This window comes from Solanum tuberosum, unplaced genomic scaffold (assembly GCF_000226075.1).
Source record: "Solanum tuberosum cultivar DM 1-3 516 R44 unplaced genomic scaffold, SolTub_3.0 scf00035, whole genome shotgun sequence".
Taxonomy (NCBI): Eukaryota; Viridiplantae; Streptophyta; class Magnoliopsida; order Solanales; family Solanaceae; genus Solanum; species Solanum tuberosum.
In genome coordinates, this window is record NW_006238963.1 from 2,025,374 (window position 1) to 2,038,486 (window position 13,113).

At 34.2% G+C, this 13,113-nt stretch overlaps 1 protein-coding gene and 1 long non-coding RNA gene across 2 annotated transcripts; one reads left to right on the forward strand and one right to left on the reverse strand.

Moving 5' to 3' along the window:
- The first annotated feature begins 3,639 nt into the window (after positions 1-3,639).
- On the forward strand, positions 3,640-10,483 carry LOC102588533 (uncharacterized). Its single transcript, XR_001472901.1, has 2 exons — positions 3,640-3,826; positions 10,227-10,483. It is a non-coding gene; the product is annotated as an uncharacterized lncRNA (long non-coding RNA).
- On the reverse strand, positions 5,393-10,201 carry LOC102588198 (protein DETOXIFICATION 55). The gene is made up of 2 exons (XM_006342756.2): positions 8,227-10,201; positions 5,393-8,131 (listed from the first exon to the last, which is right to left on the reverse strand). The coding sequence occupies exons 1-2, from the start codon at positions 8,266-8,268 to the stop codon at positions 6,686-6,688; spliced, it is 1,488 nt and encodes a 495-aa protein (XP_006342818.1). The 5' UTR covers positions 8,269-10,201; the 3' UTR covers positions 5,393-6,685.
- Positions 10,484-13,113: the final 2,630 nt, after the last annotated feature.

Sequence of the window (13,113 nt, forward strand, 5' to 3'; positions counted from 1 at the left end):
CAGGGGAATATTTGTATTGTATAATTATAAGTGTATAGGACGAAGATATATGTATTTGCATGTGTATATACAATTTTCTCTCGCTTTATACAAACACAAACGCACTTTATACACTTGCGTTTGTATAAAAAATGAGAGGCGAGGGAGAGAACGAGAGTGGCGAGCGAGATTAACCAGGAGAGAGGTGAAATAACAACAGTTTGCTATGAGGTACAATTAAATCAAACTATATTTATAGCATTTAATTTGAATTAGTAGTTTGCTATTATATACAATTTTCCTTTCCAAAATCAACCAGCCATATGTAAACTTAAGATTAAATTACCTATATACACACCTTTATTTTACATAATTTCTATTATTCCCTACCATTTTAAAATATTTCCAAAATCCCTCTTTTTCCTTTTAAACCCCATTGTTCCCGGATACATAAAGTTGTACACGTTTCTCTTCCCATTTTTACTCCTTATTTCACTCCTCAATCTCTTCCTATTTTTACTCACTCAATCTCTTCCTATTTTTCACTCCCTCAATCTTTACTCCTTCATTTTTAATTTTTCAGATTTGTTCTCTCTCCTTTCAGTAAGATCGCTCCACAATTTTTTCCGAAGAACCCAAGTAAGTCTTTGCTCCACATTTTTCCCCAAAGAACTACCAGATTTCCTCCCTTTCCACCTTCACAAAATGCATAAGGGAAAGGTGAAAGAGATGATGTATCCACATTGCTCCTTGCAAACAATTCGTTTCCAGGGGATCCTCTTTTGCTGGTGAAACTACATTATGAAATGGAAAGAAGTAGTCTCTACCAAATGTGTCATTTTATTATGATCAGGTGTTGCTATGTATCTTTTACGATTATCCAAATTTAGAAGAATATGTATCCGTACACAATACCAAATTATATTCGTGATAAATTTGTGAGCGGAGAAATCGAGGAAGGACACATGCTCGAGCTTTAAATCTACTGTTGAAAAAATGCCTAAAAAAGAGGGGGGGAAGTTGGATCTACCATTACACTACTATCACTGTAAAAGATACAGATTTTCAATGTATCTCGTTTATTTTGATTCTTAATTAAATTACCCTTTGTTAGTGTTATTGATCTGATACATCACTGTCACAGTAGCCTTTATTTTATGCAATGTATCATATTCCTATTTAAGGTATTGATATATAACCCTAATGTTATTGAATATTCGATTAGTTTAATCATATTCAGTATAAATGTTGTTGATACATAAACACTACATAATGTATCATTTTACATGTATCAAGTTCTTTAATGTATCATCAATCTTATTCAAATTTGAATGGCTATATAGACAACAATAAATCAGTTGTGTGTTATGTATCTGCACTCTTTAATATTTGTTCAGTCTTACCCAACTTAGAATGCAATGTATATGTACATATTACCCAATAATAATCTTTAGATTTATAAATCGTAATGTTCTATAACTGGAGCACTGTGTATCAGATCCAACAATAGGTATATGATACATATTCATTATTTGAAAAACAATCTTATTTATCGTATAATCTGCACATATATAACTAATTATGTACTTCAAACTAAAATTTGATTAAGACTAAAAAAGAAATACAAAGAAATGTAAAGAAACGAATAACCAAGACATAATTGCTTAGAAACCTCTTGTTTAAAAACAATGATGAGCTAGATTATAATGATAGTCAACATATCTATTTTTATGTGAATTGGGAGTTGTTAATTCTTTGTATAAATAATATATTATAATAAAAGAATACAAATTGCCAATTTTATGATAAAGAGAATTTAATATTATTTTAAAATTTAGCTAATGGTTCCATATATAAATAACGCCTTCATTTGATATTAAGGTGCCTTTTTTGTTTCGAAATTTTTCTCTCACAGTTTAAATATTTTTTTGGCGTAAAAAGAAAGTGAATATTTCCTTCCTTTTTTGTTTTATTTTTTGAAAATTTGTTTTCGCAAAAGAATTTTTAAAAATAGTAAGCGAAGTTTGGTTTGGTAAAAGTTTAAATTTTAAAACTACATGTATCTGATACTCAATAACTACCACACAACAATGTATCGATCTAAAATCAAACATTTTACGGGCAATCTTTACTTCTCTAATGTATCACATAGGATTACAGTACTTAGCAATTTACTAAATAGTTTAGTAATATAATGCATCATGAATAATATATTCTTCTTGTCCACAATGTATCTCGTCTAGTTGAAATCTACCACAATTACATATTTTTCACTTATGGCAAACCATGTATCTTCTTCCAGCATCAAACTAACACATAACGACACAATTTTGTAACCATCTTATAACATGTACCAGGTACATTACAATAACCAATGATACAATCATTTACAAAAATACCAAGATTGATATATATATATATATATATATTAATGTATCATCCACAAATTTTCTTGATTAAAACAAGTAATTTACATATCTTGATTGTTACACTATTTATATGTACAATCTACACAATAATAGTCTGATACATTTATACAAATTAGTGATACACACTCGATATTCAAAACGTATTTGATTCATCTCAATTGTTAATCATTTATTACATGTATCATATACAATATATTATGTTGATACATTTTTATACAAATCACATCCAGCTACAAAATAATGACCACATCATAATCTATAGATACAAAATTACTATACACATGCGTCGTTTACCACTAATGTATCATGACTTACATGTTCACATCAAAACGACAACATAAAACGTCTTCTTCAACCTTTTGCAACAAAGTCTTAACTTGTCCCCTCAATAAATACTCGCAAGATCCAGGAGTAACCAAGTATTTAGCTTGACAAATAATCATTTTTTGGATATTTCTGAAGATGGGGTCTCTAAATTCCCCATAGCAAGATCAACAATGGGGGAATCATTCGTTATATCAATCAATGGTGATTGTTTTCCATTTTTGTTTCTTGATTTCATCAATGTTTTCTTCTCAAAATTCTTCAATTTTCTCTGAACAAGAAATGAAATAACTTTTCTGAAATCAAATTAAAATTTAATAACGAAAGATGAAAAGAGGGAATAGAAACTTACTAGTTGACAGAGGGATCTTGTTAGCAATGTTAGCAGCAGCCAAAGTTGTCCAATTAGTTTTGTGTGATACATTGAATTCAAATTACTCGACGATTTCGAATTGATGATTTGAAATCGTGAATCGTTTGTCCAATCATCTACAATGGAGGGTTTGAGATTCAGGATTTCGAATTGATAGAGAAGATGAAAATTTGATTTTTGAATTTTGTGAAGCTGTTACATATTGGAATGGAATGATATCAATCCGTCTGCGTGATTTGTGGGAAAAGAAAATCAGTTCTGCCCGATTTGTGGGAAGAAAATTAGTTATGCGTGATTTGTGGAAAGAAAATCAATTTTACATTAATATTCCATATTAAGCGCAACATACAAGTTTATGATGTATCATATATAATGTATCCGGATGTTTGATTTTTAAGGAATTTTTGTAAAATAAAAAAGAATAGGGATAAAATATAATTTAGGGTCTTATACTATGGGATTTAGGTAAGTTATAATAAACTTAATCTGAATTATTCATGTATTAGCTTTGCAGTGATCCCATAACCAAACGGCCACATAAAAATGAGCCCATCTAAACGAGCCGTGATATCTAAGCCCAATAAGAATAGATCACGGAGAAGTTGTTTACGATCTGTGAAATCACGTTTTTGTAACAGCGTTTCGTTGGAAAATTTAATTTTGCTCCGACGTTGAGCTCCGTCCGGTGGAATCTCCGATTATTTATCCTCTGTGATCACCGGTAAGCTCGTTTTCTCTCTTTCGCATTTTACTCCTTTTACATTTTTGTCACGAGAATTGAAATCCTTAGTTGTTATAAATTGGCACTTGAAATTGCGTTTAGTCCAAAATAGGGCAATACTCTGTCATTTTCCTTTAGTTGAACTGCTCTGATTATGAAATTTCTACAAATTCTATTTCTTCTAGCATTGACTCAATGTAGTCAGTCCCACAAAGTGGAGTCTGGGGAGATTGAGGTAGAGAGGTTTTAGGGAAAAAAACAATTGAAGGCAATCCAGAAAAAGTATAGCAAAGCATTCTGAACAGTTACTACGGCATAGTAATAAGATAATTGAATTACAAGAAACTACAACAACAATACTAGGACTACTGGTATGGACAGGTAACAAGACAATGCATGAACTCTCAGTGAATACGTCAAATAAAATTGGAGTGTTTAATGAGCATATATATAGTTGTGGATGAATTTCTTCTGTTTTGATGATCCACATTCAGATCCTTTTTTTTTCGAGGTTAGATGGTACAAATTAGACTCAACGAATCTCTGATAATGTGTTCTATCCGTTGAAACTTACATTAACATCAAGTGCGTAATACATAGCTAAAAATGGCAGTCCCTAGCAATCTGAATGGCGAGTATTACACATGAAAGAATTTACAAGTGAATGAAGGAAGAGAAATTAGAGTTTGAAAGTTTTATCCAAATATCCCTAGTCGTTAAGGATTGTTGAGAAAGGTCTTTTCTTTTTTACACTGTTGAGGCACTTATGGTTGTTAGCTTTTGGGAATTGGAAGGTAAAAGAAAAGGGACACATAGTTAAGTGCTAATAGTGTATTGGAATTGTTGTAACTCTACACAGAGAAAAGAATATGTGAAGGAGTTCGGGTATAGGGATTCAAAACAAAAAGGTAAAGGCTTTTGCTTGATCAAATCTACAAAGAGGGAGGATAGAGCAGAAAGAGCATAGATGGATGTGTATAGAAAGCAGCGGGTGCAGGCACACAACTCGAGTTAAATTCATTTGGAAATAGTATAGCATGACAAAGGGTGAAAAATAACCAAATATCACATGAATTTAGTGGTGAGTTAATGGATTCTAGACATATAGCTCCTGTTGTATACGTGATATTCTGTCCGTTACAACGCATAACTCTAGGTTATCCCCATTTGAATCCTTGTAATGCCTCGAGTTAGAGACTGCAGTGGTTGTGATAACTCACTAGTTAACAAAACAGTTGTTACACCATGTTTGCTACCAAGCAGTGTTATCAAAGGCACACTTGAGCCCTGAAGCAAGGCTCAAAACGTATTGAGCGCCTCGCCTCGCTTTATGTGCGCTTTAGTGTTGTCATCAAGGTTCTAATGCATATTTTTCCTTGCCAATGAGCGTCCTCGTCAGAGGTGACACTAAACAATTGATATTTCACTTTATCATAAAAAAATCAATTTCTTTGGTCATATAATTGTCATTCATGTTTATAATTATTAGTCTTGAACTAAACATATATATTTGTATTTTTTTCTCCCTTTGCGCCTTTTTTCATTAAAGCCCACGCTTCATTTGCACTTTGCGCTTAAAGCCCCAACAGACCTTAGAGCTTTTTTGTGCTTTTCGCCTTTGATAACACTGCTACCAAGTCAGTTACATTTCCACTTTGTGTAGTTTGCCTCCCAATGTGTAGAGACACTGAATTTCAGAAGCCATTAGGGGGTGTATAGGGGCTCGGCAGAGCACAATCTGTGTATTTTTATATGAATGTTGTGGAAGAAGTGAAGAAAGTCTTTGACATTTATTTTAATGCTCTTGCATAATTCATAGTGTCTTATGTTCAGTTTTTTCTCTTGGTCTCTTTTAATTTTCATTTTCTACAGATAGTTATGAACTTATGATTTTGAAATATATATACTTACCAACATGTTAAAAGGCACTGGGCTCTCATTAGGGCAATATTATCAAATCGCACCCGGGCTTTAAATTTTTTTATTCCTGTTGGCCTCTCACTGCAGACCCTGTTTGTTCGTATCTCTCTACTGACTGCTCCTTTTGTATCTCAATTTTTGGTTACCTAAGGAAAATCAATGTTAATTTGAGCTAATGTCTTATTATAGAGACTTACAAGTACACAAAATGTTTTACTGTGTGAAAGATATGGAGTAAAGGTGAAAATGACAAAATCAATGTTATGAGCTAAATATGTGTTGTAGTAAACCTTTACATCTTCAGAAAAAATATATCACTTCTGTAATTGATTTCTCCTAGAGAAGTATAATATTCTATTCAAAATTGTTCCATTTATAAGATTGTTCCCCTAACAATGAATATTTTTTTCTCCTAAAGTATCTTTTAAATATTCAAATAATATTTGATAATCCAAAATTGAAGTTCATAGGGCTTTTGCTTCTTCTTTTAGAGCTTATGCCCCACAAATGCAGAGATAAAATGCACTCCTTTTCTGTCTCAAATTTTAAGAAGGGAGGGAGAGAGGGTGCATTGAATTTGAAGCATGTTGTGATGGTTAGTCTGATAACTGTAAAATAGAAACTAGAAGCTCATGCAAATGTTTATGTCATAGCTACTAAGATAACATATATTGATATCTAGAAAATGCAAACCAAAAGCCTCTTACATTTACACATTTGGGCTATAAAACACACTTCTGCTCGCCTATACTTCCATTATCCCATCAACAATCCTGTTAGATATGAAACTAGTTGCTTTAACGTCAAAAGTCCAAGGTACATGTTGCATATTCTATGACTCGAAATACTGAGAGGATGTAATGTTCTTCGCTTTCTTCTTGTCTGTGCCATCTCTTCCTTTTCCTTTCCATCCATTGCATCCTTAGATTTCCTTCCTCTTCAGAAGCTAAATCTTTTGAGAAATCCATTACCCTCCTCAAATTTTACCAGTTGATCTTCATATGGGAGTTCATTAGATCTTCCCACTAGTTCTTTTGCCTTCAATGATGCTCCTTCCCAATCAGTACTATAAGTGACTATTAACATTGAGATTACACATGCCACTTGAGCTGCTAGAAGCCCATAACAAAGGCCCAAAAATCCTAGCTTCCAAACGAAGGCCAAAGTGATGGCCACTGGTGTTCCCATCAAATAGAACGAGTAAAAGTTAATACCTGCACCAACACCGGGCCTAGCACTCCCCCGAAGAACCCCACAACATGTTGTCTGTGGACAATTAGCTAGTTCACAAAGTCCAATAATGGGAAGAACGGTCGCTGTTAGCTCCAGAACTTCTCTATCTTTTGTAAAGACTCTTCCCCATGCTTCTCTCCCTAGGGTGGTCAGTATGAATCCAAATGTTGAAGTCAAAAAGGCCAGCCCTATGGCTATCCCTGTTGCCAAGCGGGCCTTAGCTGGCCGTCCCGCTCCAAGTTCATTCCCTACCCTGCTTGAGACTGAAGCACTTAGGGCCGAAGGTAATGTGTACATGAGGGATGTGGTTTGTATAACGATAGCAGATGCAGCAAGTGGAACTTCAGGTCTGTCAAGGTAGCCGGCTAGAACTGTCATGAATTCATACCACCACCACTCTAAGCAAACTGCTAAACAGCTAGGTATAGCAAGTTGAAGAAGCATTATCCATTGTTCTCCCACAGAAATGGAAGGAAGAAGTTTTACATTTTCTGCTAGGGGTTTTGATGGAGATCCGTTTTGGTCATAAGTAAAGAATATATAGCCTAAAAGGAAGAATAAGGTGACAAAGTTGGAGACAAAGGTTGAAATTGCAATTCCTTGGATCCCAAGACTCAGAGTAAAAGTCAGGTAAACTGTGATAGGGAAATGCAGCATTGTTGCAAGTGAAGTACACCATAATAGAGGCCATGTTGTACCTTTACACCGTAAGTAGATGCGTAAAGGGTGAAGAAAGCTGTTAGCAATAAGATCTGGGACAGCAAATCTGCAAAATACACTTGCTACATGTATTATTTGTGAGTCTTGGTGTAGCTTTAGCATGAGAGACTCAAAATTAAACCATAAAAAGGCAATAGGTATAGATGCAGTTAATAACATAAAGATTGTCCTTTGGAGGGCAAGAGACACTAAAGTTAAGTTTCTTGATCCAAAAGCCTGGCTAGAAAGTGGTTCCATCCCCAAGGCTAGGCCAGACAAGACTGAGTAACCAGTAATATTGGTGAAGCCAATGGCCAGTGCACCCCCTGCCAGCTCCAAGCTTCCCAGCCTTCCCATGCACACAACTAAAATCATGTTTTTCAAATAGGTTGCCAAGCCCATAGCAAGTATAGGAAAACCTCTGTCAATTATTTTCTTCAATTCCTCCTTGACCTAGAAATTATGGGGGGAAATTGTGCTTGTCAGGGTGATTAATACACATATTTCCTGTGATTACAAATGTTTTAAAAGGATTCTGTAGTTTGTACCTCTGGTAATGTCGGGTGCTTTTTGATCTGTTCTGCTGCCATCTTCTTTAAGCTTCTTCCTCTTATCTCTTGTTGCTTGTTTTGGAGTGTTATAGAGAGAGCTTAATTGTGTATAAATCCTTTTTCTGCATGCACTTCTGTATCCATGCACAAATACTACCCACTCACATGCACTTATGAAAGATATATAGAGAAGGAGAGATATATAGATAGAGAGAGCGAGAGAGGAAGAGAGGGAAGGAGATACTGAGAGACACTAACTTGAGTGTCCAGGAACAAGGATATTTATAGGGGCTGGAGGTGGTGGTGGATTTCTGAGTTACTGGTTGTTGAAAGTTTAGAACTGGAGTTGAGCTATGTAATGAAGCACGGTGAATATTATTTACATTGAGTAATAAGGTGTGCTCTCCTGGTCCAACTGTTGTGGCTACAGTTTGTCCTTTTTCCAAGTATGTAAGAACATATCCACTTCACAGCAAATGTAATGAAATATCCACTTCTCCTTCTTAAAGAACTATGCTTGAATATTACGTTACTGTCTATGTTGCTCGGACTCTTCAAAAATGCCACCAAGAGCGTGTCAAATCCTCCAAAAGTAGTGCATTTTTTGGAGGATCCGACATGGGTGTGGTAACATTTTTGGAGAGTCCGAGCAACCTAGGTTACTGATATATTCTGGCCTGAAAATGTTTTGGTATTGAACTGTAAATATGGTTCACGTGTGTTTTTGTTAATGACAGGTTCTTTCTTGTTATCCTTTTACCTTTCTGTTTTATGTATTATACCACTTTTGCACTGTATGTTGAACTACTCAAGGGGTTCAAACTTTACCTTGGGTTGGGGCCTTCCGTCATATGCATTCAAGGTCTGTATTTTCATTATTACTTTGGGAGGAAGCCACTAAGGAGACATTTTAATTGACTTCTCATAACCACTTAGGATCAATCTGAGTCAAATGATGGGAATTTTCTATTTGTAATGCATAGAAATAATTACTTTTCTATTTGTATAGGATATCTTATTTAAAGCAAATCTGAAGTGAACGGGGTATTATCATAGTATTCTGATTTTCTTATTGTGAGTTGCAACCTTTAGTACATTGGAGTACAAAGTGGCCTAACTATTATTGTTCCTTTTGATAATTAGAATTAGGTAATGCCTTTTCTCATGCTAATGATGGAATCTAAAACTATGTTAATGGTGGTGGTCCCATGATTGAGCCCTTCTCACATGCTAGTTGGTGTTTTTAGGTTAAGCAAAAACCTTCCAGCGATGTTTACATCTATGGTTATTCTCGTGTATCCAAAAGATTCCAAGGCCAAACTCCATTTTAAATTGTAGCACACCCTTTGTCTTGAAAAGTTAATACAACTGTCTTCTTTCAATTTTCATATCCTTATTTGTACATGCTTTCAATATCCCTCCCCACTTTGGTTTCCACATCTCCTATGTATAACTAAGTGTTAAAACCTACCTCCCCTTTGGTTAGTTAGTTATTTTTGGACTCTTGTTGTGTAAGGTTGTTTTCCTCTTACTCTTTAGTGTCTTTAGTTGGGGGTACATGTGCATACTTGCTTTTGTTATTGTACCTGTCTTATGCCTTCAATCCACTACAACTTTGCCCTGTACAAAGGTTACATGAGTGACATTTCACCTCTATCCTATACAAGTCTCAGCAATTAGTTAGGAACGTGCATTTGACTTGAGAAAAAGAACACAAGGTTTCCATCTTTCAGGTCACAAAGCTCACTGTTTCCTTTTCACTCAGGTTATTCTAGAAGAAACCCCCTTTGTCTCCATGTCTGAATGGTAATATTGACTAAAAGTAATTAAGTTATTTGAATTGAAGGTAATGTTAAGTGATTAAGTCATTTGAACTGAAGTAATGTTGTCACATTGTGATGAAACCATCCATGTGCAGTTTAGTTACACCTCTGGCAAATGACTACTTATCAATATTGAATTATTGCACTTTTCTTAATAGAGTCATCAAATTGCAGTTCAGGCACCTAGGGATGGCAATGGGGCGGGGTGGGTGCGGGGCAGGATGGGTTTGGCGTTATGCGTGTGCGGGGTGGGTTGAAATATGGTTTTGAAAAACTAATGTGGGGCAGGTTGTGGTTTTGTTGTCTTCTTTTATTTAATTTTACTATATCCCTGTCGTATTTACTCATTATTTTAATGTAATGCTTCCCCGCTAATAATTACTAAGTACTGTTGTGTTTTTTTTCTGTTAAAGCTCTAATTTTTATACCTTCTTGCTTTGTTTTTTCCCCTTTTTAGGCCTATAGTTGCTGTTGATATGAATATTTTGAAAACCCAGTTCATGAATTTTTGTGTTTGATCATTTTCTACGGGTACATCATACATGTCAATAATCTAAATTGAGCTTTGCATCATGCAGTTTAAGTTTCTAAAGTCTATTAGGTTGTAGCTAATTAATTAATTTCTGTTAGAATTTTTTTTCTTTATATCTCATGCTTCAATTAAACATGTTTTGATCACTGTAGTTGTTATAATAAATAATGATGTCAACTAACTAAAGTAGTTTGAATGAAAACATTTTTATATATGTAAAAAATCAATTGAATTATGCAGGGTGGGGCGGGTTGAAAACAACAAGATAGGTTTATGCGGGTTTGCCTCGCCCTGCCCCATTTACTACAGGCACCATCCCCCTCCTAATTTCACTAAGATAAGAAGAGATACTGTAATTCTTTTTGCATCATAATAACATTTCCAACAGGTACCGTCTTATACGGTGAGTTGTGGCATTTATGCTGCTAAAATGTTGCACATTTTGGTCCCTAAGTTTCAAGCATTGTATCATAGAAGTTAAAAAAACCGACAATGCTTTTTATATTCCCTTCCACACACAAATGGTAGATAAGATAAGAGCTTCCATTTGTCCCATGACGTGGAACAAGTTGAAAGAAACTTAACGTTTTGATAGGAGATGATGTTAAGCACTAACCACCAAATGGGGGTCTATGTTGCTTATGTCTGAAAGTTTAAACAACTAACTCTACTGTACAAACGTTTTGACATTCGACCAATGCTATTGTTCCTTGTCCCACACCTGCTTTAGTTTATTCTTTTCCCACTTTTGACCAGATAAAACAAAACTTGTTTATTGTTATCTAATCATAATTATTAACTAATAACCTATAGTTTGTGAACTAACTGTAGATAATTAAAGTCAAAATTAACAGCAAAAAAGAGATTTTGTGTATCTTAGTGTCATAATCCATCCTCTAGGACCCATTGAGCATGATATTTTCTTACTAGATATAGCACTAAGCTCCAGTCGATTTAGTCATGATCTCTCTTATTAGGGTTTGTAACCGCTAGTATGATTGTTATTTACAGCAAGCAGCATCTCTTTAGAATAGGAAAAATCTGTTAGTGGAAAGAATCTCTTATTACTAGATTGCCCACATCATTTGGTCTCTTCACATGATGATGATGAAGTTGTGAAAGGCAATATCGTTATCGTCAAGCTTAAAAAGATAAATAAATTGACCATCACCATTTTGTTCTTTCTCCTGTACCAGATTCTTGCACATGAAAGGAATATCCAAACGTCTTGTAAAATTGGACTACATCATGTTACCTAATCAAAAGGTTTGACTTAAATCGTTGAAACTTTTACATTGATAGTGGAAAAATTATTTTATATTATCACTGGTATCCTCAAAGTATTAGACTACTTTTTTGAACTATGAATTTCCCACTTCATGTTCCAATCAAATTTTGTTCTTCTTGTTGTGATGTAAACAAAAGCCTAAAAAAAACAACAGTATTTCTGGTGTAGTATCAAGTTGCTTTCCAATAATATAGCTAGATTCTCAAGACAGAGTGGCAACTAGGGCTTTACGCCAAAAAAATAATAAGAATGTGGAATCTTTACCAATTACGAAATCCAAAAGTTGGCAAAAGGGTATGTGAAGTTTTGCATTCAAATGCTACTTCGTGTTTCTCTCTGTTGCTTACAAACTCTGTTTTAAAAGGTTTTTTTTTTTGGGTCCGGCCCCTGGGAGGGGCACTAAACGCCCTAACACTCACATGTCCCTTGTGAGGCTTACACTCTAAGCGTCTGATTGTGTGTCCTAGACACGTGCTCGGGATTCCCTCAACAATTCCTATCAAAATCATGAGTCAAATTCCCTAGTTAGCATTGTTAATCCTCAAATTCTTTAACAAACGAATAATAGATGTTCAATTCATCAATAGAATATGAAGATGTGAATGACTCAAATAGTGAGTCAGTATTTCTTTCTTGCTAATTGAGCACATTGTGAGGATGAGTATCATTTGAACATCTTTCTAAATAGCTAGACAAGTCAAGTGTATCTCTTCAATTTTATTGATCTTCATGTCTTAGTTCTAAATCTCTCAAAATTATCACACTTCTATTATTTTGTAATCTGAAAGTAATTTTGTATTTATTCACGGAAGAGTTATGTTTTAAATTTCAACTGATAATGATTATTGATTATTTACTTTTAAAAAGGTAATATGTGTGGTGTGATAGTAATATCTTTTTTAAGAAATTGGGATTCTTTAAAATGTGTAGTTTTATAGCACACTCTCCATTTGAATTTGTTTATCCTATCGTCTTTTTTAGTCCGTTTAAAAAAAAATGTCTTTTTTTTTTTGACAATTTTTTAATTTTAATTTTTTACATTACATGTTGAAGGCTACAAGATTTGCATATCTTTAATTTAAGATCATGAGATTCAAAAGTATTTTTTTTTATTTTCTTAAACTTCGTATCAAGTCAAAAAAGGACAAATAAATTGAAACAGAGGGAGTAATACTTTACACTACTGCGATGTTTATACTTTTTAAAAAAATGTTAGATATTTTGTTTACTATTTGTATTTG